The following is a 24,594-nucleotide window of genomic DNA, read 5'->3' as shown; positions in this document are numbered from 1 at the left end:
ATTTGGGTGTGGGCGTGGTCAATGCCTTTATTTGGCAAAAGGGGCGGGGCTCCGCTGGGTTCAGGGTGACGTCATCGCTGCTGTGGGAGGAAAGAAGGGGAGGGGGTAAAAGCTGAGAGGCCACGCCCCCTTTTGGAATGGCCACGCCCACTTCAGGGGGTTGAGCTCACTCTGCCTGCTTTGCCATTGGCTGGGTTTGGCCATGCCCCTGTCTTGCCATTGGTTGCTTTATGCCCCACCCCTCAATCAGAAAAGCCACACCCACAACCTCCCCCATTGGTTGCTGTAAGCCCCGCCCTCCCCCCGGGGACTTTCCCATTGGTCGGTTGAGGCCCCACCCCCTTTTAGCGCTCCCTTATTGGCGGAGTGAAGCCCCGCCCCCTTTCAAGCTTCTCCCATTGGTTGTTTTAAGCCCCGCCCCTTTCAGATTGAAGCTCCACCCCTCAGTGGTCTCCCATTGGTTCCTTCAGGATCCGCTTCCTTTCTCGTGTCTCCTATTGGCTGATCTAAGTTCCGCCCCCCTTCTGACTTCCCATTGGTCAAATTTAGTGGTGCCCAATCCCATTGGTCACCTCAAGCCCCGCCGCTCCAGAGCTCTCCTATTGGCTGTTTTAAACCTCCTCCCCTGCCATTGGCTGCTTTATGCCACGCCCCCAATTTGAGCTTTCTCATTGGCTGTTTTAAGCTCCACCTCCTCTCACAGTTTTCTATTGGTTCTCTTGAGCCCCTCCCCCAAATCCACTCATGGCCCCGCCCCCCAATCCAGGCTCTCCCATTGGCTGCTCACAGCCCCACCCCCAATTTAGCCCTTTCCCATTGGCTGCTTTAAGCCCCGCCCCTCTCCCATTGAAGTCCCGCCCCTTTTCCTTCCCCATTGGCCGCTCCAATCCCTGCCCCAATTCCCAGCTCTCCCATTGGCCGAATGAAGCCCTGCCCAAATCAGGACCGAGCCCCGCCCCCTCCCTCCCCCATTGGCCCATTCCGGCCCCGCCCTCACCTGGCTGCGCCGCCATTGGCCGCTGCCGGAGCTCAGGGCTCTCCCATTGGCTGGGTGAAGCTGAGGGCGTCGCCCAGGGCTCCCCATTGGCCGCGGCGCGTCTGGAACAGCCCCACCCACACGCCCAGGCCCAGCCCCCAGAGCCCCGCCCCCAGCGCCGAGCGCAGCACGTCTGAAATGGGGGAAAACGGACCAAAATCAGCCAAAATGAACCCAAAATTCACCCCAAAGTCACCCAAAATTCACCCAAACTCAGCCCAGGCCCTGCCCTAGAGCCCCGCCCCCAGCGCCGAGCGCAGAACATCTGCACAGGGGGAAAAATGACCCAAAATGAGCCAAAATTCACCCCAAATCAGAGGCAAAACCTACTCAAAAGTTAGCCAAAATCAGTCCAAAAATCACCCCAACAATCATCCCAAAATCAACCAAAATTAGCCCAAAAGTCAGCCCAAAATGAGCCCAAAAATCACCCAAATGCCGCCTCCAAAATCAGTCCAAGTTAGCCCTAAAAGCAGCCCAAAATCAGAGCCAAAACTGGCTCAAAATCAGCCCAAAAATCACCCAAAACTGCCCCCTAATCAGCCCAAAAATCACCCAAAAACCTCTCCAAAATCACAGCCAAAACTGGCCCCAAATCAGCCCAAAACGAAGCCCAAAATCAGAGCCAAAAACTGACCTGAAATCCCCCAAAACCAGACCCAAAACTGATTGAAAATCAGCCAAAATTCACCCAAAACTGACCCAAAACTGGCCAAAATCAGCCCAACATCAGAGACGATTTCCCCATTTTCCCCAAACCTCCATTTTCTCCCCATTATTCCCCATTTCCTCCCATTTTCCCCCAATTTCCCCATTTCCCTGTTTTTCATATTTCCCCCATTTTTCCTTTTCTCCTTGTTTTCCCCATCATCCCCCCAAATTTCTCCCATTTCCCCCCCAAATTTCTCCCATTTCCCCCCAAATTTCCCCCATTTCCCCCTCCCAATTTCCACATTTCCCATTTTGCCCATTTTGCCCATTTTCCCGTTTTCCCCAGAATTCAGTTTTGCTCTTTTTCCCCTTTTTTCCCCATTTTCCCCCTTTCCCGCTTCCCCATTTCTTTCCCCATTATTCCAATCTTCCCCCATTATTCCCCATTTTCCCCCATTTTTCCCATTTCCCCTCTGTTTTCCCCCATTTCCCCCATTATTTCCCATTCCCCATTTCCCACATTATTTTCCCATTTTACCCCATTTCCCCCCGTTTTTCCCCCCGTTTTTCCCCCCGTTTTTCCCAATTTCCCCGTTTTTCCCAATTTCCCCATTTTTCCCCCCGTTTTTCCCAATTTCCCCGTTTTTCCCCCGTTTCTCCCCTCACATGCTTTGATGCGCGGCTGCTCCCCGAAGGGCGGGGCCAGGAACGCCTCGCGGAAAAACCAAACCACGTTCACCAGCCAGAGGAACGGCAGCAGCAGGAACCCACCTGGGACAGGTACAGACAGGTAAATACACCTGGGATACTCCTGGGTCACACCTGAGATACACCTGGGATACACCTGGCACAGTCACACAAACCAAACCACGTTCACCAGCCACAGGAACGGCAGCAGCAGGAACCCACCTGGGACACAGGTACAGACAGGTAAATACACCTGGGACACAGGTAAATACACCTGGGTTACACCTGGGATACACCTGGGTCACACCTGGGTTACACCTGGGTCACACATGGGTTACACCTGGGACAGGTAAATACACCTGGGTCACACCTGGGTCACACCTGGCACAGTCACACAAACCAAACCACGTTCACCAGCCAGAGGAACGGCAGCAGCACGAACCCACCTGGGACACAGGTACATACACCTGGGTTACACCTGGGTTACACCTGGGATACTCCTGGGTTACACCTGGGACAGGTAAATACACCTGGGACAGGTAAATACACCTGGGATACACCTGGGATACACCTGGGACAGGTAAATACACCTGGGTTACACCTGGGATACACCTGGGTTACACCTGGCACAGGTAACACACACACAGGCGCAAGCACCCCACACCCGAACAGGTCACTCAGGGTCACTCAGGGTCACTCATTGGTCACTCAGGGGTCACTCAGGATCACTCAGGGGTCACTCATTGGTCACCCCTGGGTCACTCAGGGTCACTCACCCAGGTAGTATTTGGTTCATTGGTCAGTGATCAGTTGGTCAGTGGTCACTCAGTGGTCACTCAGGGTCACTCAGGGTCACTCAGTGCTCAGTTGGTCACTCAGTGATCACTCATTGGTCACTCAGTGGTCACTTGGTCAGTGGTCACTCAGTGGTCACTCATGGTCGCTCATGGTCACCCAGGTAGTATTTGGTTCATTGGTCAGTGGTCGGTGGTCACTCAGGGTCACTCAGGGGTCACTCAGGGGTCACTCATTGGTCACCCCTGGGTCACTCAGGGTCACTCACCCAGGTAGTATTTCCGGCACAGCTGCAGCTTCTCCTCGTTGGAAACGCGCTCCAGGTTCATCTGCACCGGTACGGACCAGTATGAACCAGTATGGACCAGTACGGACCAATATGGACCAGTAAAACTCATAGAAACCAGCATAAAACAGCATGGACCAGTACAAACCAGTCCATCGCAGTGCTCCCAGTTCATCCCAGTCCCTCCCAGTATAAACCAGTATCCCACAATCTCATTCCCAGTCCATCCCAGTGCTCCCAGTAACGCCCCAGGTCTCTCCCAGTCCATTCCAGTCCATCCCAGTTTACCCCAGTATCGCTCCCAGTTTATCCCAGTCCCTCCCAGTCCCTCCCAGTTTATCCCAGCCCCTCCCAGTCCCTCCCAGTTTATCCCAGTATCGCTCCCAGTTTATCCCAGTCCATCCCAGTCCCTCCCAGTTTATCCCAGTTTATCCCAGTATCGCTCCCAGTTTATCCCAGTCCATCCCAGTCCCTCCCAGTTTATCCCAGTTTATCCCAGTATCGCTCCCAGTTTATCCCAGTCCATCCCAGTCCCTCCCAGTTTATCCCAGTTTATCCCAGTATCGCTCCCAGTCCCTCCCAGTTTCCCCCCGGTTCTCACCGCGGCTCCGGCGCTGCCGCTTCCACTGGAAGCGGAAATCTCGCGAGACTTCGGCGCAGGGATTGAACTGGGCGGGACTGGGAGGGAGCACTGGGACCGAGCTGGGCCTTACTGGGACAAACTGGGACCGAGCTGGGCCTTACTGGGACAAACCGGGACCGAGCTGGGCCTTAATGGGAGAACCGGGAGGTTTCCGCTCGCCACTTCCGCGTCCAAAGCCCCGCCCACTCCGCCGTAACCAATCAGCGCCGCCAGCGCATCCCCCACCGACCAATCAGCACCGCCCATTCCCTCCCGAGCGATCCGCACATCCTCTACCCAGACAACCAATCAGCGCCGCCGGCCCGTCCTTCCCAACCAATCAGAGGAGGGGTGCGCCTGGAACCCGCCCCCAAGACGTCATGGCAGAGCGGGCAAGACCAACGCGGATATGAGGGGGGGCCGGCGGGGGATTTTGGGGCATTTGGGGGGTCCCAGGTGGGAATTTGGGAATTTTGGGGGTCCTGGGTTGGGATTTGGGGGAATTTTGGGGGTCCCAGGTGGGAATTTGGGAATTTTGGGGGTCCTGGGTTGGGATTTGGGGGAATTTTGGGGGTCCCAGGTGGGAATTTGGGAATTTTGGGGGTCCTGGGTTGGGATTTGGGGGAATTTTGGGGGTCCCAGGTGGGATTTTGGGAATTTTGGGGGTCCTGGGTTGGGATTTGGGGGAATTTCGGGGGTTCTGGGTTGGATTTGGGAATTTTGGGGGTCCTGGGTTGGGATTTGGGGGAATTTTAGGGGTTCTAGGTTGGGATTTGAGGAAATTTTTAGGATTTTTTTGGGGGATTTTGGCTGAAGTTTGGGAATTTTTGGGGGGGATTTTGGCTGAATTTTGAGAATTTTGGGGGAATTTGGGAGTCCCGGGTCGGAATTTTGGGAATTTGGGAGAAGTTTGGGGGAATTTTGGGGGTTTGGGGGGAATTTTTGGGATTTTTGGGGGAAATTTTGGAATTTTTTGGGGATTTTGGGGAGGAATTTTGGGGCGGATTTTGGGGGGAAATTTTGGGATTTTTGGGGGGAAATTTTGGGGGAATTTTGGGATTTTTTGGGGATATTTTTGGGATTTTGGGGAGGAATTTTGGTGGGATTTTTTTGGGATTTTTGGGCCCCCACAAACACGAACAGCGCCCCCCATTGGCCGTATCCAAACCTCTCCTTTATTTCACCGCGGGGGTGCCCAAAATTCGGGGAGACCCCAAAATTCCGGGGGGGGTCTCCAAACCTCCCCTCCCCCCCTTTTTGGGCTCCTCCCCCTTTTTTGGGGTCCCCAAATTTTCGGGGTCTCCCCAGTTTTGGGGTCTCAAAGTGCATTTAGGGGGGGTCCCCAATTTTTTAAGGGGGTTCCCCTTAATTTTGGGGGGGTTCCCCAATTTTCTGGGGGTGTCCCCAATATCAAAGTGCATTTTTGGGGGGGGGGGGGTCCCCAAATGTTTTGGGCTCTCCCAGGTGTCAAAGTGCATTTTCAGGGGGGGTCCCCCAAATTTTTTGGGGGGTCCCGAGTGCTTGAGGTGGGTGGGGGAGGGGTCCCCAATCTTGGGGGGGTTTCAAAGGGGAGGGGCCCCAAAATTCGGGGTTTTTGGGGGGGTTTTGGGGATTTTTTGGGGTTTTTTTGGGTTTTTTTGGGGTTTTTGGGGTTCCTTGGCTCCGTGCAGGGGGGGGGTCCCCCAAATTTCCCCCCCAATTTTTTTGGGGGGGTTTTCATGCACTGGGGGCGGGGCTTAGCCCGGGTGGGCGGGGCTTGACCCGTGTGGGCGGGGCTTCATTCCGGGGGGCGGGGCTACGCCGAGGCCGTGGGAGCTGCGGAAAAAAAGCCCAAAAATCCCAGAAATTCCCCCAAATTTGGGGAAAATTCCGGGTTTTTGCACGAAAATTCGGGATTTTGGGGGCGTTCCAGAGAAAATCCCGAATTTTTCACGAGTTTTCCCAAAAAACCCCGAATTTTCCCCCCCAAAATCCAACAATTTTGCCCTAAACCCCAAATCCCCCCAAATTTTCCCCAGGGTTGTCACAAATTCTCCGCAAAATTCTCCCCAAATTCCCCTCCCCCCAAAAAATAAGATTTGTCAAAATTTCCCCGAAATCGCCCCAAAATTTCCCCCAAAATACAAAAAATCCCCAAATTTTGCCCCCAAAAATCCCCAAATTTCCCCCAAAATTCCCCCAAATTCCCAAATTTTCCCAATTTATCCCCAAATTTTCCCTCACAAAATTTCCCAGATTTTCCCAAAATTCCCCAAATTTCCCCAAAAACTCCCCCAAATTCCCAAATTTTTCCCAAAATCCCCCAAATTTTCCCCAATTTTCCCCAAATTTTCCCCAATTCCCCCAGTTTCTCACCCGGGCTTTTCGCTGCCTCGGGGGCGCTGCTGGAAAGGGGGGAGGGGTCAGCGAACCCCAAATTTGGGAAATTCCCCCCAAACTTTGGGTCCAAAATCCCAAATTTGGAGCTTTGGGCTCCCCAAATTTTGGGGATTTTTTTTTTTATTCAATTTTGGGATCCCCAAATTTTGGGGTTTTTTTTGGATTTCGGGGCCCCCAAATTTTGGAGTTTTGGGATCTCAGGGTTCTTAAATTTGGGATGTTTGGGGTTTTGGGTTCCCCAAATTTGGGATTTTTGGGTTCCCCAAATTTGTGATTTTTTGGGGTTTTGGGTTCCCCAAATTTGGGATTTTTTGGGGTTTTTGTTCCCCAAATTTGGGATTTTTTGGGATTTTTGGGGTCCCCAAATTTGGGATTTTTTGGGGTTTTGGGTTCCCCAAATTTGGGATTTTTTGGGATTTTTGGGGTCCCCAAATTTGGGATTTTTTGAGGTTTTGGGGTTTTTGGGGTTTTTGGTTTTGGGGTCTCACCTGGGCTCGGCCTTTTTGCACTTGAATTTCTTACCTGGGGAGAGAATTCGGGGTCGGGAGGGGACCCCAAAACTGGGGAGGATTTGGGGGAAATTTGGGGATTCGGGGGAAATTTGGGGATTTTGGGGGATTTAGGGATTTTGGGGGAATTTTTGGGGTTTTTGGGGTGGGGATTTTGGGGGAATTTTGCGGATTTTTGGGGGAATTTTTGGGGTTTTTGGGGTGGGGATTTTGGGATGGGGATTTTTGGGGGATGTTTGGGGAAAATTCTGGGGGTTCTGGGGCTGCTTTTGGGGTTCTGGGGAGGTTTCGGGGCTTTCGGATTTTGGGGATTTTTGGGGCGGCTTTAGAGGAGTTTTTGGGGTCCCGGGGGTTTTTGGGGCCGTTTCTGGGGATTTTTTAGGGTCTCTGGGGAGTTTTCGGGGTGGGGATTTTTGGGGCTTTTGGGTGAGTTTTGGGTTTGGGGTTTTTTGGGGTTCTTGGGAAGGCTCCAGGGAGGATTTTGGGGTCCCGCAGGGGTTTTGGGGGGAATTTTGGGGTTTTGGGGGGAGTTTTGGGAGGGTTCAGGGGATTTTAGGGTCCAGGACTTTGGGGGCTTTGGGGCAATTTTGGTGGGGTTTTGGGGTCAGGATTTTTGGGGGTTTTGGGACAGTTTTGGGGGATTTCTTAGGGTCCCAGGGGAGGATTTTGGGGTGCTGGGGGGGGTTTTGGGGTTCGGGATTTTGGGGGATTTTGGGGTTTTTGGGGTATTTTGGGGTTTTTGGGGTTTGGGATTTTGGGGGATTTTGGGGTTTTTGGGGTTTGGGGTGGGGATTTTTGGGGATTTTGGGGTGACTCACTGAGGGCGATCAGCACCCCCAGCACGAACATGACGATGCTCAGGATCAGCCCCGCCAGCCGCAGCGATTCGTAATCTGGGCACCCCCAAAAAGCCCCGAAATCAACCCAAAACCGCCCTCAGCACCCCCAGAAATGAAATCCCCGCCACAAAAAAACCCCGGGGACCCCAAAACCCCAAAAATTCACCCCAAAAAACCCCAAATTTACCAAAACCCTCCAAAAAAATCAACATAAAATCACCCCAAAAGCCCCAAATTCACCCCAAAATCACCCAAGGGAGCCCAAAAATGAAATTCCCACCCCCCAAAACCCCCGGGGAACCCAAAAGTCAAAAAATTCACCCCAAAAATCACCTAAAAACCTCAAAATGCACCAAAATCATCCAAAAATCAACATAAAATCACAAAAAAGCCCCAAAATCAACCCAAAATCGACCCAAATACCCCCAAAATGAAATTTCTGCCCCCCAAAACCCCTGGGAACCCCAAAACCACCAAAAAATGAACCCAACCCAGCCCAAAATGAATCCAAAACCCCAAAAATGAACCCAAAATCCCCCCCAGACCCCAAAACCAACTCCAAACCCTCCAAAAATGAACCCCAAACCAGCCCAAATCACCCCAAAATCAGCGAAGAACCCCCAGATTCTGCCCAAATCACCCCAAAATTCCTCCCAGGACCCTCCAAACCCTCCCAGAACCCCCGAAATGTTCCCCAAATCCCCCCCAAATTCTCCAAAATCCCCCAAAAATCCACTCCAAATTCCCCTGGATCCCCCCAAAGCCCAAATTTCCCCAAATCCCCCAAACTTCCCCCCCAAAAAAATCTCCCAAAATTCCCCATTCTCAGTTTTCCCCCAAATCCCCTGAAAATCCCCCAAAATTCCCCCCAAAATCCCCAAATTTCACCTAAAATACCCTAAAAATTCTCCCAAAATCCACAATGCTCACCCCAAAAATCCCAAAAATTTCCCCCAAATTTCCAAAATGCCCAAAAATCCCCCAAATTTGCCCAAATTTGCCCAAATTCCCCCCAGATTCCGTCTCACCGTAGTGAAAAGGCTCCCGGGCCCGCGCAGCCTCTGCAAGGAAAATTCGGAAATTTGGGAAAATTTGGGATTTTTGGGGCAAAAATTGGGATTTGGGGGGGGATTTTTGGGGATTTGGGGTTTTGGGGAGTTCAGGATTTTGGGGGGAAATTGGGATTTTTGGGGGAGTTCAGTAATTTCGGGGTTTTGGGGAATTTGGCGTTCTGGGAATTCACCCTCCGGGGTTTTGGGGGAGTTCGGGATTTTTTGGGTTTTTTGGGGTTTTTTTTTTGGGGGGGGGGGAGGGGGAGGAATTTGGGATTTTGGGGGGGGGGGGGGGGGGAAATTCGGGGATTTTTTGGGGGGAGAATTTGCGGGGTTTTGGGGGGAGAATTCGGGGTTTCAGGAATTGGAACCCCATAGAAACCCCACAGGAAACCCAGAGACCCCCCAGAACCCCCCCCCCAAACCCCCCAAAACCCACCCGGGACCCCCCAGAACCCCATAGAACCCCATAAACCCCCCCCCCCCAAAACCCACCGAGACCCCCCCAAAACCCCCCAGCACCCCACAGAACCCCCCAAAACCCACCGAGATCCCCCCGAACCCACCCGGGACCCCAAAGAACCCACCCGGGACCCCAAAGAACCCACCCGGGACCCCCCCAGAACCCACTGGGACCCCCCGAACCCCATAGAACCCCCCCAGAACCCACTGGAACCCCACAGAACCCCCCAGAACCCACCGGGGACCCCAAAGAACCCCCCAGAACCCAATGGGACCCCCCAGAACCCACCCGGGACCCCCTGAAACCCCCCAGAACCCACCCGGGACCCCACAAAACCCCCCAGAATTTCCACAGACCCCACAGAACCCCATAAACCCCCACAGAACCCACCCGGACCCCCCAGAACCCCCCAGGAACCCCAAAACCCCCCAGAACCCAATGGGACCCCCAGAAGACCCCAAATGGCTGTCCTGGCACCCCACAGCACCCACCCTGCACCCCAAATCCTGCAGTGGCACCCACCTGGCACCCACCCGGGAGCCCTCAGCACCCAAACCCTGCATTGGCACCCACCGGTGCCCCAAACCCCTGCGGTGGCACCCCCTGGGCACTCCCTTGGCACCCACCCAGCACCCACCCTGCACCCCAAACCCCTGCACCGGCACCCCCTGGCACCCACCCGTGTCACCCCTGCGCCCCAAATCCCACCCCTGGCACCCACCCGTGTCACCCCCGCACCCATCCTGCCCCACCGCGCACCCTCTGCAAGCCCTGGCACCCACCCAGCACCCACCTGGCACCCTCGGGAACCCCCTGGCACCCCCAGATCCCTGCGGCGGCACCGCCCGCTGGCACCCACCCTGCCCCACCCTGCGGTGCCCCGTCAGCGCCCACCCGTGCCAGCCCTGGCACCCCAGACCCTGCTCCGGCACCCCTGGCACCGCCTGGCACCCACCCTGCACCCGTCAGCGCCCACCCGTGCCAGCCCTGGCACCCCAGATCCAGCCCTGGCACCCCCCTATAGCACCCCCCTGTGCCCCAGACCCTGCACCAGCGCCCCTGGCACCCACCCTGCACCCCCCAGCGCCCCACGGAACCCACCCAGGACCCCACCTGGCACCCCAAACCCCGCAGGACCCACCTGGCACCCACCCTGCCCCACCCTGCGGTGCCCCTGCAGCGCCCATCCCGCACCCCCTGGCACCCCAAATCCTGGCACCGGCACCCACCCAGGACCCGCTGGCACCCCCCAAATGGCTGCTCTGGCACCCCTGGCACCCAACCCCTGCAGCAGCGCCCACCTGTGCCCCCGATCCCTGCACTGGCACCCCCGGCACCCCCAAATCCCCCTCAATGCCCCCCAGGACCCCCTGGCACCCACCTGTGCCCCCGATCCCTGCAGTGGCACCCCTGGCACCCACCCGGGACCCCCCCAAAGCCCCCCCGATCCCTGCACTGGCACCCACCAGCACCCCCTGGCACCCCCTGCAGCGCCCACCTGTGCCCCCGATCCCTGCAGTGGCACCGCCAAATGCCCCCCAGGACCCCCCAAAGCCCCCCCGGGACCCCCTGGCACCCATCCTGCACCCCCTGCAGTGCCCACCTGTGCCCCAAATCCCTGCACTGGCACCCCCGGCACCCCCAAATCCCGGCATTGGCACCTCCCAGGACCCCCTGGCACCCCCAAATGCCCCTCAATGCCCCCCCAGGACCCCTCAGTGCCCCACAGGACCCCCTGGCACCCATCCTGCACCCCCTGCAGTGCCCACCTGTGCCCCCGATCCCTGCAGTGCCACCCCCAAATCCCTGCACTGGCACCCCCCAGGACCCCCTGGCACCCTCAAATCCCCCTCAATGCCCCCTCCGTGCCCCTCAGTGCCCCCCAGGACCCCCCAAAGCCCCCCCGGGACCCCCTGGCACCAACCCCCTGCATCCACCTGTGCCCCAAATCCCTGCACTGGCACCCCTGGCACCCCAAATCCCTGCACTGGCACCCCAAATCCCTGCATTGGCACCCCTGGCACCCCCAAATCCCCCTCAGTGCCCCCCAGGACCCCCTGGCACCAACCCCCTGCACCCACCTGTGCCCCAAATCCCTGCACTGGCACCCCTGGCACCCCAAATCCCTGCATTGGCACCCCCGGCACCCCCACCAAATCCCCCTCAGTGCCCCCCAGGACCCCCCAAAGCCCCCCCGGGACCCCCCCCCACCTCCCATGGCCGGCTCTGTGGGGGTGGCCATGGCGCCTCCCTTCGGCTCCGCTCGGCTTCGGTTCGGGTCCCGTTCGGGTCCGCTCCGGGTCCGCTTCGGGTCCGGTTCGGGTCCGGTTCGGGTCCCGCTCGGGTCCGGTTCGGGTCCGGTTCGGGTCCGGTTCGGGGTCTCCCCCCCCACCGGTTCGGATTCGGAGCCCTTCGGGTCCGCTCGGAACCGCTCGGAACCGCTCGGCTCCGGCCGCCGCGCTGCGGCAGAAGGGGCGGGGCCAGCGCGGGGAGGCCACGCCCAGCGGGGCGGGGAGCGGCAGAGAGACCCCAAAAAACGGCCCAAAAAAGCACCAAAATGCCCCCAAAATGCCCCGAAAACTGAAAAAAAAATACCTCCAAAATACCCCCAAACTATACCGTAAAATATGCCCCCAAAAATAGTCCCAAAACCGTCCAAAAATACTCCCAAAAATAACGCAAAAATAAAAAAAAAAAATTAAAAAATTTAACCCCAAATATTGCACGCAAATAACCGCAAAATGCCCCAAAATGCAAAAAAAATTGAAAAAAATCCGAAAAAATGCCTCTCAAAAATACCCCAAAATATACCCAAAAAAACTGCCCCCAAGCCACCCCAAAATATCCCCAAAATAAAAAAAAAATCCCCAAAAATACCCCAAAAAATTACTCAAATATACCCCTCAAACCAACCAAAAATAGCCCCAAAATTAAAAAAAAATCCTAAAAATACTCCAAAAATTACCCAGAAATATCCCCCAAAACCACAAAAAAATACCCCCCAAAATAACCCGAATATTTTAATAAATCCCCAAAAAGATCATAAATATTGCCCAAAAACACCCCCAAAACCACCCTGAAAAAAAATAAAAAAATACCCCAAAATAGCCCCCAAAAACACACCCAAAATCAAAAAAATATTTTTAAAATACCCCAAAAATTACCCGAAAATTAACCCCAAAACCACTGAGAAATACTGAAAAAATTCCCCCCAAAAACCCCAAAATGACTCAAAAATACCAGAAAAGGAGCACCAAAATACCCCAAGAAATGGACAAAACTTTTTAAAACCTCCCCCAAAATCCCCCCAAAACCACCCAAAGCATATGCCCCAAAAATACACAAAAAATACCCCCCAAAAAATGAAAAAAAATCCCAAAACCCACAAAAAATACCCCAAAGCCACAACAAAAACACCCAAACCGCCCCAAAATACAAAGAAATTATCACAAAATGGCCAAAAAATACCCCAAAAAACGAAAAAAACAAATTCCCGAAAAATATCCCCCCAGAATCCCCAAAATCCCTTCAGACCAACTAAACAGTACCCCAAAAATGCCAAAAAATATCCCAAAATCCCCCAAATTCTCTCCAAGCCACCCCAAAACCACCACAAACCCCACCAAAAATACCCCCCAAAATATCCCAAAAAATGACCCCAAAATCCCCAAAAATTCCTCAAATCCACAAAGATTCTCCCAAAATTGCCCCAAAATTTCCCCAAATTTGCCCTAAAATTCCCCAAAATCAAAAAATCCCCCAAAACTCCTCCAAAATTCCCCAAAAATCCAAAAAAAATCCCCAAAATCCCAAAAAGTCCCAAAGAATTCCCAAAATCTCCCCAAAAATTCCCAAAATCTCCCCAAAAATCCCACAAAAATCCCAAAAAGAATCCCCAAAAATTCCCCCAAAATCCCCAAATTTCCCCTAAAATCCCCAAAATTCTCCCAAATTTTCCCCAAAATCCCAAAAATCCCCAAATTTTCCCCTCAGGCAGTGCCAGGAGCCGAACAGGGCCTCCTTTATTGGGGCCGGCTTGGGCCATTTGGGGAGATTTGGGGAATTTGGGGGAAATTTTGGGGGAACTTCTGGGTATTTTGGAGAATTTTGGATTTTTTGGGGATTTTTGGGGTCAGGATTTGGGAATTTTTTTCTTTTTTTGGGATTTTGGGGTCGGGATTTGGGGTTTTGGGGAATTTTTTTATTTCTGGGGTCAGGATTTTGGAGGAGTTTTGGGGTGGAGATTTGGGAATTTGGGGAATTTTGGGGATTCTTGGGTTGAGGATTTGGGAGATTTTGGGGGAATATTTGGGATTTATTTTCATTTTTGGGGTAGGCATTTGGGATTTTGAGCATTTGGGATTTTTGGGGTCAGGATTTGGGGGGAATTTGAAATTTTGGGGATTTTTGTGGAATTTTTGGGGTCAGGATTTGGGGGAATTTTGGGGATTTTCAGGGTCAGGATTTGGGGGAATTTTGGGGATTTTTGGGCTCAGCATTGACGATTTGAGGAATTTCTTTTCATTTTGGGGTTCGGGATTTTGGGGTTTCTGAGGTTTTTTGGGATTTTTGGCTGCAGGAGGCTCCGTGGGGCCAAACCCCAAAATTTCATCTCATGCGCGTGGAGAGACCTGGGCAGGAAAAATTGGAGGAATTTTCAGGAAATTTTGGGAAATTTTGTGGAAATGTGAAAATTTGGGGAATTTGGGGTTTTTGGGGGGGATTTCAGGGTATTTTGGAATGGGATTTTTGGGGAATTTTTTTTGAAATTTTGGGAAAATTTGGGGACATTTGGGAATTTTGGGGGTTTTTGAAGGGAATTTTGTGGTGAATTTGGGGAATTTTGGGATTTTCAAAGAATTTGGGGGGGGATTTGGAAAATTTGGGGTTTTCCAGAAATTTGGGGGGGAATTTGGGAGGAATTTTGAGGAATTTGTGGAATTTTGGGGGCAATTTTGGGAATTTTGAGATTTTCACAGAATTTTGAGGGAATTTTGGGGGGAATTTTGGGAACTTTGGGGATTTTTGAACTTTGAGGAGGATTTTGGGGATATTTCGGAGTTTTGGATTTTGAGGGGAATTTTTGGGGGGAATTTTGTGGGTTTTGGGGTTCGGGGCCCCTCCCCCACTCACGTCTCATCGACTGCCGCAGCGGCCCCTCGGTCTCGTCCGGCTGCCCCGTCCTGAAACCAGCACGGACCGGTATGGACCGGTACGGACCGGTATAAACCAGCACGGACCGGTACGGACCGGTATGGACCAGTACGGACCGGTATAAACCAGCACGGACCGGTATGGACCGGTACGGACCAGTACGGACCGGTATAAACCAGCACGGACCGGTACGGACCAGTATAAACCAGCACGGACCGGTATGGACCGGTACGGACCGGTATGGACCAGTACGGACCAGTATAAACCAGCACGGACCGGTACGGACCGGTATGGACCAGTACGGACCAGTATAAACCAGTACGGACCAGTATGGACCAGCACGGACCAGTATAAACCAGTATGGACCGGCACGGACCAGTACGGACCAGTATAAACCAGTAAGCCCCTCCCAGTGCCCCCCAGTTCCCCTCCCAGTACAAACCAGTATAAACCAGTCCCATTCCCAGTTCATCCCAGTCCGTCCCAGTTTGGCCCAGTTCCCTCTCCCAGTATAAACCAGTAACTCCCAAACCCATTCCCAGTCTGTCCCAGTTTGTCCCAGTTTGTCCCAGTCCCTCCCAGTATAAACCAGTGACCCTCAATCCCCCTTTGAACCTTTCCCAGTTCCTACCAGTCCCTCCCAGTACAAACCAGTATCCCCAATTGCCCTCCCAGTCCCTCCCAGTATAAACCAGTATAAACCAGTATCCCCGGTTACTTTGGCTGTTGGTCGAACTTGCAGCGGCAACGGCGACCTGGGGGGAGAAACTGGGATGGACTGGGGGGAGCTGGAATGGAACTGGTTTATACTGGGAGGCACTGGGAGGGACTGGGAAAGGGCTAAAGGGGGATTGGGGGTCACTGGTTTATACTGGGATAAACTGGGAGGGCACTGGGACCATACTGGGAGGGACTGGGAGGGCACTGGGGGTTACTGGTTTGTACTGGGATGGGGCTTTTGTTACTGGTTTGAGGTTTCGGGTTACTGGGAGGGAACTGGGAGGGACTGGGACAAACTGGGAGGGACTGGGAGGGAACTGGGGGGATTTGGGGTCACTGGTTTATACTGGGAGAGAACTGGTTTATGCTGGGAGGGAACTGGTTTATACTGGTTTATACTGGGAGGGACTGGCAGGGAACTGGGGGGGCCCTGCTGGGAATTTTGGGAGAATTTGGGATCAATTTGGGGAAATTTGGGGGGATTTGGGGCAGATTTGGGGAACTTTGGGGGATTTTTGGGGATTTGGGGAATCTTTGGGGAGTTTTGGGGATTTGGGGAATTTTTTTTTTTAATTTTTTTGGGATTTTTGGAGATTTTTTTGGGGGATTTTTTGGGAAATTTTGAGGATTTTTGGGGATTTTTTGGGGAGTTTTGGGGGGTATTTGGGGAGATTTTGGGGAATTTTTTGGGGATTTTTTGGGGAGTTTTGGGGATTTTGGGGGAATTTTTGGGGGATTTTTGGAGGGATTTTTTTGGGAGTTTTGGGGAAGTTTTGGGGAATTTTTGGGGATTTGGGGGGATTTTGGGGGATATTTTGTGGATGCTTTTGGGGGTAATTTTGGGGTATTTTGGGATAATTTTTGGAGGGTTTTGGTCACTCACTGAGGATGAGGAGGACCCCAAGCACGAAGAAGATTTTGGGGATAATTTTGGGATTTTTGGGATGTTTTGGATTAATTTTTGGGATATTTTGGGATATTTTTTGGGATAATTTTGGGATAATTTTGGGGATAATTTTGGGATATTTTGGGCTAATTTCGGGAGGAGTTTTTTGGGATATTCTGGAGATATTTTTTGGGGGTAATTCTGGGGTATTTTGGGGATATTTTGGGACATTTTTGGTCACTCACTGAGGATGAGGAGCACCCCAAGCACGAAGAAGATCCCAGCCACAATGAGACCCCCGAGGCGCAGAGACTCGTAATCTGGGGTGGGACAGGTGAGACCCAAAACCAGCCTCAAACACCCCCAAAACAGCCCCAAAACCACCCCAAAAACCACAGCTGGAACCCAAAACCACACCTGGGACAGGTGAGACCCAAAAACCAGCCCCAAACACCCCCAAAACAGCCCCAAAACCACAGCTGGAACCCAAAACCACACCTGGGACAGGTGAGACCCAAAAAACAGCCCCAAACACCCCCAAAACAGCCCCAAAACCACCCCAAAAACCACAGCTGGAACCCCAAAACCACACCTGGGACAGGTGAGAGCCCAAAACCACCAAAACCACCCCGAAAATGCCCCCAAACCACTGCAAAACAACCAAACCTACACCTGGGCACACCTGGGACACACCTGGGCACATCTGGGGGTATGTGGGCACACCTGGGCACACATGTGGGTACCTGAACCCACTCTGGGCACACCTGGGCACACTTGGGCACAGCTGGGCACACCTGGGATACACCTGGGATACACCTGGGCACATTTGGGGCACAGCTGGGCACACCTGAGGGTATCTGGGGGCATTTGGGGCACACCTGAGGCACATCTGGGATACACCTGGGGGTATCTGAACCCACTCTGGGCACACCTGAGCACAGCTGGGATACACCTGGGCACACATGGGGCACACCTGGGCAAACCTGGCCACACTCACCATAGTTGAACCGGTCCCACTCCGACTTCACCGGCTCTGCAAGGGGCGGAGCTCAGTCAGTGACGTCACCGATGACGTCACCGCGCCCCTCGATGACGTCACCGCCCCCAAGCTCACCTGTCCCAGCCGCGCTCGGCGCCATCGCAGCCGCACCTGCACGGGGGAGAGGATTTCCCACAATTTTCCCATTTTCCTCAAAATTTTTCCCATTTTTCACCCAATTTCCCCCCATTTTTCCCATTTGCCCCCAATTTTTCCCAATTTTCCACAAGTTTTTGCCAAGTTTTTCCCCATTCTCCCCAATTTTCTCCCATTTCTTTTCCAATTTCTCCCCAATTTTCTCCATTTCCCTCCAATTTTTTCCCATTTTTCCCCAGATTTCCCCCTTTCCCTCATTTTTTCCTCAATTGCCCCCCAAATTGTTCCCATTTTTCCCAACTTTTCCCATTTTCCCCCCATTTCTCCCAAGTTCTTCCCAATTTTTCGCCATTTTCTACAATTTCCCCATTTTTTCCACCTCACTTTTTCCTACAGAACCCCCCAAATTTCCCAATTCTTTTCCCAATTTTCCTGGGGGTTTTTGGCCTTTTTGGGGAAATTTTGGGGGGAAATTTGGGGAAGATTGGGAAAAATTGGGGGAAAATCGGGAAACTTGGGGAAATTTGAAGGAAATTCGGGAAAAAATTGGACATAGAGAGGAAAATTGGGAAAACCCAGGGGGATAAAAGGGAAATAATGAGGGAAATTCATTTAAAAATGGAAATAAAATGGGGGAAATTTGAGAAAATGGGAAAAATTCCAAGCAAAAAGGGAAAAATTGGGGGAAATTCATGGAAAAAGGGGAAAAAGGGAAAAAAACTCAAGAATAAAGGAAAATTGGGGGGAATTGGGGAAAATCCAGAAAAAAAAGCGAAAACTTGAGGGAAATTAATGGAAAAGGAGAAAAAAGGGAATAAAAGGAAAAAAAATCCAAGAAAAAAGGGAAAATTTGGGGAAAATGAATGAAAAAAGGATAAATTGGGGAAAATGGAAGGAAAATGGAAAATTGGGAAAAATCCAAGAAAAAATCTAGGGGAAAATCCAAGAAAAACGCGGAAAGCTGGGAAAAATACCAGAAAAAAGGGGAAACATTGGGGAAAATTGGGAAAAATCCAAAAATAAAAGGTAAAAAAATGGGGGAAATGGGAAAAAATTGGAAAAAATGGCAATAATTGGGAAAAATCCAAGAAAAAAAAAGGAAATTGGGGGAAAAATCCAAGAAAAATGGGAAGAAAATGGGGAAAATTTTGGAAAAAGTGGAATAATTGGGAAAAATCCAAGAAAAAAATGGGAAAATTGGGAACATTTGGGGAAAAATAGCGAAAAAATAATAAATCGGAGGAAATACAAGAGGAAAAAGGAAAATTGGGGAAAATCCAAGAAAAAGTGCAAGAAAAAAGGGGGAAATTGGGGAAAATCCAAGAAAATGGGAACATTGGGAGAAATTTTGGAAAAATCCCAGAAAAATTGGTGAAAATCCAAGAAAAAAATGGGGAAAAAATGGGGAAATTGGGGAAATCCAAGAAAAGGGAAAATTGGGGAAAAATTGAAAAAAAGAAAAAAAAAAAGGGGGGAAATCCAAGGAAAAAATGGGGGGAAAAGAGGAAAAATGGGGGGAAATCCAGGCCTGGACCAGTTTAAACTGGGACAAACTGGGAGGGAACTGGGACAAACTGGTGGAGCCTGTCAGGGGTTACTGGGAGGACGAACTGGGTCTCACTGGGAGCTACTGGGAGTTACTGGGAGCTACTGGTGGAGCCCCTGGGGGTTACTGGTGTTACTGGGAGGACAAACTGGGAGTTACTGGGGGTCACTGGGAGCTACTGGGGGACAAACTGGGAGTCACTGGGAGCTTCTAGAACTTACTGGGAGTTACTGGGAGCAACTGGTGTTACTGGGAGGACAAACTGGGAGGTACTGGGGGACAAACTGGGGGTTACTGGGACAAGCTGGGAGTCACTGGGGGACAAACTGGGAGTCACTGGGAGTTACTGGTGGAGCCCCTCAGGTGTTACTGGGAGTTACAGGTGGAGGCCCTGAGGGGTTACTGGGAGGGTCACTGGGGGTCACTGGGAGGGTCACTGGTATTTACTGGGAGCAACTGGGGCTTACTGGGTGCGGCCCCTTCCCCCCAAGGTCACCCCGAGGTCGGGGGGGGGACCCGGCCCTGCCCCCCCCAGTCCCTCCCAGTTTATCCCAGTCCCTCCCAGTGCCCCCCAGTGGGTCCCAGTTTGCCCTAGTGGGTCCCAGTTTGCCCCAGTCGGTCCCAGTTTGCCCCAGTTTGTCCCAGTACCTGCCCGGCCTCTCCGGCTGCCCCCGCGCGGCTCCGGCACGGCCGGGGCTATTTATAGGTGGTGACGTCATCGGGGTGGGCACAGGCCACGCCCCCTCCCAGTCACACCAGTATGGGACTGGGGAGGATCCCAGGCCACGCCCCCTCCCAGTAACAGACCAGTTACAGACCAGTTACACCAGTAACACCAGTTACACCAGTACGGGACCAGTTACACACCAGTTACAGTCCAGTTACAAACCAGTTACACCAGTTACAGACCAGTTACAGACCAGTTACACCAGTTACAGACCAGTTACAGACCAGTTACAGACCAGTTACACCAGTTACAGACCAGTAACAGACCAGTTACACCAGTTACAGACCAGTTACACCAGTTACAGACCAGTTACAGACCAGTTACACCAGTTACAGACCAGTTACACCAGTTACAGACCAGTTACACACCAGTTACATATCAGTTACACCAGTTACAGACCAGTTACACCAGTAAAGGACCAGTACCGGACTGGGAACCCCCCCAGTCCCTCCCAGTACTCCCAGTAACAAAGTGCGCTCTGTCCCAGTGACCCCAGTGCCCTCCCAGTGACCCCAGTGACCTCCCAGTTACAGCTCCAGTCCCTCCCAGTTACAGCTCCCAGTGCTCCCAGTCCCTCCCAGTGCTCCCAGTTACAGCTCCAGTCCCTCCCAGTTACAGCTCCCAGTAACTCCCAGTCCCTCCCAGTACAACCCAGTTCCTCCCAGTGCTCCCAGTAACAAAGACCGCTCTGTCCCAGCGACCCCCAGTCCCTCCCAGTTCCATCTCCCAGTCCCTCCCAGTCTCTGCCAGTTCCCTCCCAGTAACCCCCCCCAGTGCTCCCAGTAACAGGGTCCCCTCTGTCCCAGTCCCTCCCAGACTCTTCCAGTCCCTCCCAGTCCATCCCAGTTCCCTCCCAGTAACTCCCCCCAGTCCCTCCCAGTGCTCCCAGTAACAAAGTGCACTCTTTCCCAGTGACCCCCAGTCCCTCCCAGACTCTTCCAGTCCCTCCCAGTCCATCCCAGTTACCTCCCCCAGTCCCCCCAGTAACAAAGCCCCTCAGTCCCAGTGACCCCCAGTGCCCCCAGTCCCTCCCAGTACAGAGCCCCTTTGTCCCAGTGCTCCCAGTAACAGGGTCCCCTCTGTCCCAGTTTGCCCCAGTCCCTCAGTTCCCGCCCCCGCCGCCTCCCATTGGCTGACGCTCCCGCCCGTCACTTCCTGCAACCAATCAGCGCCAGGGAATAGGACTTTGGGGCGGGGCCTGGAGTCGGCGCCATTTTAGATACGTTTAGCCTACATCTCCCATCATCCCCCGTGCCCCATAGATCCCCGTTATAGCCGCGCCTCCAACTCCCATCATGCCCCGCGACCCATAGAGCCCCGTCATACCCGCGCCTACACCTCCCGTCATCCCCCGCGCTCCATAGATACCTATTATACCCGCGCATACAACCCCCATCATCCCCTGCGCTCCATAGGCTCCCGTTATACCCGCGCCTTCAACTCCCATCACCCCCCGCGCTTCATAGAGCCCATTATACCCGCGCATACAATTCCCATCATCCCCCGCGCCCCACAGATCGTCATTAATTCCCTCCCACACCCTACAACCCCCCCCCCCCCCCAAACAATGAAAAAACCCCAAATTTATTTGACCACCAACACTCAGACACCTCCGAGCTCCCAAACCCTTTAATATTTACAATTTCCTCCTGTTTAACCCCTCCCTTCCACGCCGTTCAGCTCAGCAGGTTTGACTGAGCTCCATCTGCTCCATGGAGGTTTTTGGGGGGGTTTTGGGTTTTTGGGGTTCCTCAGAGCAGGGCCCGGCCCCGCTGGGTGAGCAGGACCCCGAATCTCCGTTTCAGGGCCAGGCGGTGCCGCGAGAATTTGTCATCGGGGGAGAAGCGGGCGGGGTGGGCCGAGCGTGTGGGGAGCCCGGCCGGGGACACTTTCTGAGGGGAAAATTTCACAAAATCCCAAAATATTGTACAAAATCGTATAAATTACCCGAAATCCCCCCTCAGAACAGCCAAAATCCGCCGAAATCCCCCCAGATTCCCTTCAGAATCCTTAGAATTCCCCCCAGATTCCTCTCCTCAGGACACCCGAAATTTCCCGCCAAATTCCCCCCTCAGGACACCCCAAAATTCCTCCAAGATCCCAAAACTGCCACCCCAGGACACTCAAAATCCCACAAATTCCTCCCAAAATGCCCTAAATTCCCCCCAAATCATCCAAATTCCCTCTCAGAACACCCAAAATCCCCAAAAATGCCCCAAATTTCCCCCTCAAGACACCCAAAATCCTCCAAATCCCCCCAAAATCCCTCAAACTCCTCTCAAAATCCCCCAAATTCCCCCTCAGGACATCAAAAATCCTCCAACATTCCCCAGATTCTCTCCAAATTCCTCCAAAATACCCCAAATTCCCCCTCAGGATCCCCTAAATTGCCCCAAAATCCACAAAGTGCTCCTCAGGACACCCCAAATGCCCCAAATTCCTCCAAAATCCACCAAATTTCCCCAATTATCCCCTCAGGAAACCAAAATTCCCCCAAATTCCTCCCTCAGGAAACCAAAATTCCACCCAAATTCTCCGAAATCTTCCAAATTCCCCCAAAATTCCCTCTCAGAACACCCCAAATCCCCTCAAAATCTTCCAAATTCCTCCCCAAATCCCCAAAAATTCCCCTTCAGGACACCCAATTTACCCCAAAATCCCCCAAATTCCCCTCAGGACACCCAAAATCCACAAAAATCTCCACAAAATTCCCCAAAATCCCCTCTAAGGACACCTAAAATCCTCAAATTCTCTCAAAATCCCCCAAATTCCCCCTCAGGATCCCCCAAATTGCCCCAAAATCCCCAAAATTCCCTCTCATGATGCCCAAAATCCCCCAAATTCCCCCCAAATTTCCTCCAAATTCGCTCAAATTCCCCCTCAGGACATCAAAAATCCTCCAAAATTCCCCAGATTCTCCCCCAATTCCTCCAAAAATTCCCCCCACGACACCCAAAATCCACAAAAATCCCCCCAAAATCCCCACAAAATTCCCTCTAAGGACACCTAAAATCCTCAAATTTCCTCAAAATCCCCCAAATTCCTCCAAAACTCCCCCAAATTCCCCCCTTGCGACACCAAAATCCCCCAAATTCCCATTTTTTAGTCCCGAATTTTCCTTTCCGGGATCAAAATTCTCCATTTTTAGTCCCAAATTCTCCCCTTTTTCACCCCAAAATTCCTTTTCTTGGACCCAAACTTTCCATTCCTTGACACAAATTATCCTTTTTTAGTCCCCAATTTTCTCTTTTGGAGCCCAAATTTTCCCTTTTTTCAGCCCAAATTCCCCTTTTGGAGTTTAATCTTCCCACATGAGCACCCAAATTCCCTTTTTTGGTACAAATTTCCCTTTTTTGGACCCAAATTCTCCCATTTTCAGCCCAAATTCTCCATGTTTGGACCCAAATTTCCCTTTTTTATACCCAAATTCTCCTTTTCTGGTACAAATTTCCCTTTTTTGGACCCAAATTCTCCTTTGTTAGTATTAAATTCCCCCTTTTTTAGTCCCAAATTTCCTTTTCTTTAGTTCCAAATATTCCTTTTCTGGTACAAATTTCTCATTTTTGCCCCAAATTCTCCATTTTTAAACCCAAATTTCTCCTTTTAGCCCCAAATTCCCCCTTTATGGACCCAAATCCCCCCTGTTTAGTCCCAAATTCCGCTTTTTTAGTCCCAAATTTCCTTATTTTATTCCCAAATTTCCCTTTTTTACTCCCAAATTCTCCCTTTTTAGTCCCTATTTCCCCATTCCCAGTCCCAAATTCCCATTTCTTATTCCCAAATTCCCCTTTTTTCTAACAAATTTCCCCTTTTCGCCTCACAACTCCCGTCCCAATTCCCCCCTCAGCCCACCCAACGTCTCCCTCATTGCTCCCAAACCGCTCCCAAGGCACCCAAACCCCGCGGATCCCTTCAGAACCCTCCCCAAAATCCCGAAAATCGCCCAAAATTTGCAAAAATCGCCCCAAAATCTCTTCGGTACCTTGAGGGTATAAACGCGCTCCCCGCGCTCGTTCTCGTAGCACTGCAGGAACATGGCGGCGGTGGCGGGAAAAAGAAGCGGAAGTCGCCTCAGGATTTAAAGAGATGCGGGCAGGGTTTATAGCGGAAGTTGGCGAAGGGGGTGATGGGAAATGTAGTCCCAAAAGGAGCAGGAGTACAGAGGGGAAGTGCGTAGGGTTTGAAGCGGAAGCTGACAAAGGGGATGATGGGAAATGAAGTCCCGGAACGGAGCGGGAGTACAGAGGAAGAGTGGGCGGGGTTTGTAGCAGAAGTGAGCGAAGGGCACGATGGGAAATGTAGTCCCGGACAGAAGCGGAAGTACTGGGCGGGAAAAAAGAGGAACTTGAACCAGAAAGGGAAAGATTGGGTCATAAAAGGAGAATTTTGGCCTAAAATGGGAATTTGTGCCCAAAAATGGGAATTTGGGCACTCAGGGGAGGTTTGGAGCCAAAAATGGAATTTCTGGGTTGAGGAAAAAAAAAATTGGACCAAAAAAGAGGAAATTTGGGTCCAAAGAGGAGAATTTGGGACTAAAAAATGGAAATTTGTGCACAAAAAATGGAATTTGCGCAACAACAAGGGAAAATTGGGTCAAAAAAAGAAGAGAATTTGGGACAAAAAAAGGGAATTTGGGTCCAGGATGGGAAAATTTGGGTCAAAAAGAAGAATTTGTGTCCAAAAATGGAGAATTTCGACCAAAAAAGTGGAATTTGGATGAAGAAAATGGAAATTTGTGCCCAAAAAGGGAAAATTTGGGTCCAAAAATGGGAATTTTGGTCGTAAAAGGAGAATTTTGGTTGAAAAAAGGAGAATTTGCTTCAAAAAGGGGAATTTGAGCAACAAAAAGGAGAAATTTGGAATTAAAAAGGGAATTTGGGTGAAAAGAGGAAAAATTGTGGCCAAAAATGGGAATTTGGGTGCTCAGATGGGAAGTTTGGACCCAAAAATGGAAATTTGGGACAAAAAAATTGAAATTTGTGCCCAAAAAAGGGAATTTGAGCAACAAAAAGGGGAATTTGGCTGAAAAAAGGGAAAATTTGGGTCCAAAAAATGAGAATTTGGGACTCAAAAAGGTAAATTTGTGCCCCAAAAACGGGAAATTTGG

At 51.8% G+C, this 24,594-nt stretch overlaps 4 protein-coding genes across 8 annotated transcripts; all 4 read right to left on the bottom strand.

Moving 5' to 3' along the window:
* Position 1: 1 nt before the first annotated feature.
* Positions 2-4,294, bottom strand: PSENEN (presenilin enhancer, gamma-secretase subunit). Of its 2 annotated transcripts, none has more exons than XM_058823129.1 (5): positions 4,057-4,294; positions 3,438-3,498; positions 2,354-2,458; positions 998-1,169; positions 2-80 (listed from the first exon to the last, which is right to left on the bottom strand). In XM_058823129.1, exons 2-4 carry the CDS (start codon positions 3,496-3,498, stop codon positions 1,030-1,032), a joined length of 306 nt encoding a protein of 101 aa, XP_058679112.1. In that variant the 5' UTR covers positions 4,057-4,294; the 3' UTR covers positions 2-80; positions 998-1,029. The 2 variants fall into 2 exon arrangements, with proteins under 2 accessions (XP_058679112.1, XP_058679113.1); XM_058823130.1 differs by having other exon boundaries at positions 2-77.
* Positions 4,295-5,238: 944 nt separating this feature from the next.
* LOC131570771 (FXYD domain-containing ion transport regulator 7-like) lies at positions 5,239-12,683 on the bottom strand. 3 transcript variants are annotated; one of them, XR_009275922.1, is made up of 6 exons: positions 11,531-12,683; positions 8,833-8,865; positions 7,784-7,858; positions 6,945-6,978; positions 6,433-6,461; positions 5,239-5,892 (listed from the first exon to the last, which is right to left on the bottom strand). XR_009275922.1 is itself a non-coding variant. In XM_058823168.1 (5 exons), exons 1-5 carry the CDS (start codon positions 11,559-11,561, stop codon positions 5,814-5,816), a joined length of 252 nt encoding a protein of 83 aa, XP_058679151.1. In that variant the 5' UTR covers positions 11,562-12,683; the 3' UTR covers positions 5,239-5,813. The 3 variants fall into 3 exon arrangements, 1 of the variants encoding a protein (XP_058679151.1); XR_009275921.1 differs by having other exon boundaries at positions 6,433-6,458; XM_058823168.1 differs by lacking the exon at positions 6,433-6,461.
* Positions 12,684-13,316: 633 nt separating this feature from the next.
* On the bottom strand, positions 13,317-19,465 carry LOC131570763 (phospholemman-like). Of its 2 annotated transcripts, none has more exons than XM_058823157.1 (7): positions 19,409-19,465; positions 17,194-17,229; positions 17,077-17,112; positions 16,325-16,399; positions 15,192-15,228; positions 14,453-14,502; positions 13,317-13,950 (listed from the first exon to the last, which is right to left on the bottom strand). In XM_058823157.1, exons 2-7 carry the CDS (start codon positions 17,216-17,218, stop codon positions 13,928-13,930), a joined length of 246 nt encoding a protein of 81 aa, XP_058679140.1. In that variant the 5' UTR covers positions 17,219-17,229; positions 19,409-19,465; the 3' UTR covers positions 13,317-13,927. The 2 variants fall into 2 exon arrangements, with proteins under 2 accessions (XP_058679140.1, XP_058679141.1); XM_058823158.1 differs by lacking the exon at positions 19,409-19,465 and adding an exon at positions 18,982-19,026.
* A 1,636-nt stretch (positions 19,466-21,101) lies between these two features.
* On the bottom strand, positions 21,102-23,575 carry NOP10 (NOP10 ribonucleoprotein). Its single transcript, XM_058823171.1, has 2 exons — positions 23,470-23,575; positions 21,102-21,379 (listed from the first exon to the last, which is right to left on the bottom strand). Exons 1-2 carry the CDS (start codon positions 23,521-23,523, stop codon positions 21,239-21,241), a joined length of 195 nt encoding a protein of 64 aa, XP_058679154.1. The 5' UTR covers positions 23,524-23,575; the 3' UTR covers positions 21,102-21,238.
* Between the last annotated feature and the right edge of the window lie 1,019 nt (positions 23,576-24,594).

Source organism: Ammospiza caudacuta, chromosome 38, assembly GCF_027887145.1.
Source record: "Ammospiza caudacuta isolate bAmmCau1 chromosome 38, bAmmCau1.pri, whole genome shotgun sequence".
Classification (NCBI taxonomy): Eukaryota; Metazoa; Chordata; class Aves; order Passeriformes; family Passerellidae; genus Ammospiza; species Ammospiza caudacuta.
Note: the sequence above shows the minus strand (reverse complement) of the source record. Positions and strands in the feature narration are given on the sequence as shown.

What these genes read in the sequence shown, in the direction of transcription:
- NOP10 (XM_058823171.1), bottom strand. Translation starts at nt 23,523, where the DNA reads ATGTTCCTGCAGTGCTACGAGAACGAGCGCGGGGAGCGCGTTTATACC. An exon ending in AGCGCGTTTATACCCTCAAG is followed by an intron (nt 21,380 to 23,469) that starts GTACCGAAGAGA and finishes TTTTCCCCTCAG; the next exon opens with AAAGTGTCCCCGGCCGGGCT.
- LOC131570763 (XM_058823157.1), bottom strand. Translation starts at nt 17,218, where the DNA reads ATGGCGCCGAGCGCGGCTGGGACAG. An exon ending in TGGGGTGCTCCTCATCCTCA is followed by an intron (nt 15,229 to 16,324) that starts GTGAGTGACCAA and finishes TTCTCCCCCCAG; the next exon opens with GTCGCCGTTGCCGCTGCAAG. An exon ending in AAGTTCGACCAACAGCCAAA is followed by an intron (nt 14,503 to 15,191) that starts GTAACCGGGGAT and finishes TGCTGGTTTCAG; the next exon opens with GACGGGGCAGCCGGACGAGA.
- LOC131570771 (XM_058823168.1), bottom strand. Translation starts at nt 11,561, where the DNA reads ATGGCCACCCCCACAGAGCCGGCCATGGGAG. An exon ending in CACAGAGCCGGCCATGGGAG is followed by an intron (nt 8,866 to 11,530) that starts GTGGGGGGGGGT and finishes TTTTCCTTGCAG; the next exon opens with AGGCTGCGCGGGCCCGGGAG. An exon ending in GGGGGTGCTGATCGCCCTCA is followed by an intron (nt 6,979 to 7,783) that starts GTGAGTCACCCC and finishes TTCTCTCCCCAG; the next exon opens with GTAAGAAATTCAAGTGCAAA.
- PSENEN (XM_058823129.1), bottom strand. Translation starts at nt 3,498, where the DNA reads ATGAACCTGGAGCGCGTTTCCAACGAGGAGAAGCTGCAGCTGTGCCGG. An exon ending in GTGCCGGAAATACTACCTGG is followed by an intron (nt 2,459 to 3,437) that starts GTGAGTGACCCT and finishes TACCTGTCCCAG; the next exon opens with GTGGGTTCCTGCTGCTGCCG. An exon ending in GCAGCCGCGCATCAAAGCAT is followed by an intron (nt 1,170 to 2,353) that starts GTGAGGGGAGAA and finishes CCCCCATTTCAG; the next exon opens with ACGTGCTGCGCTCGGCGCTG.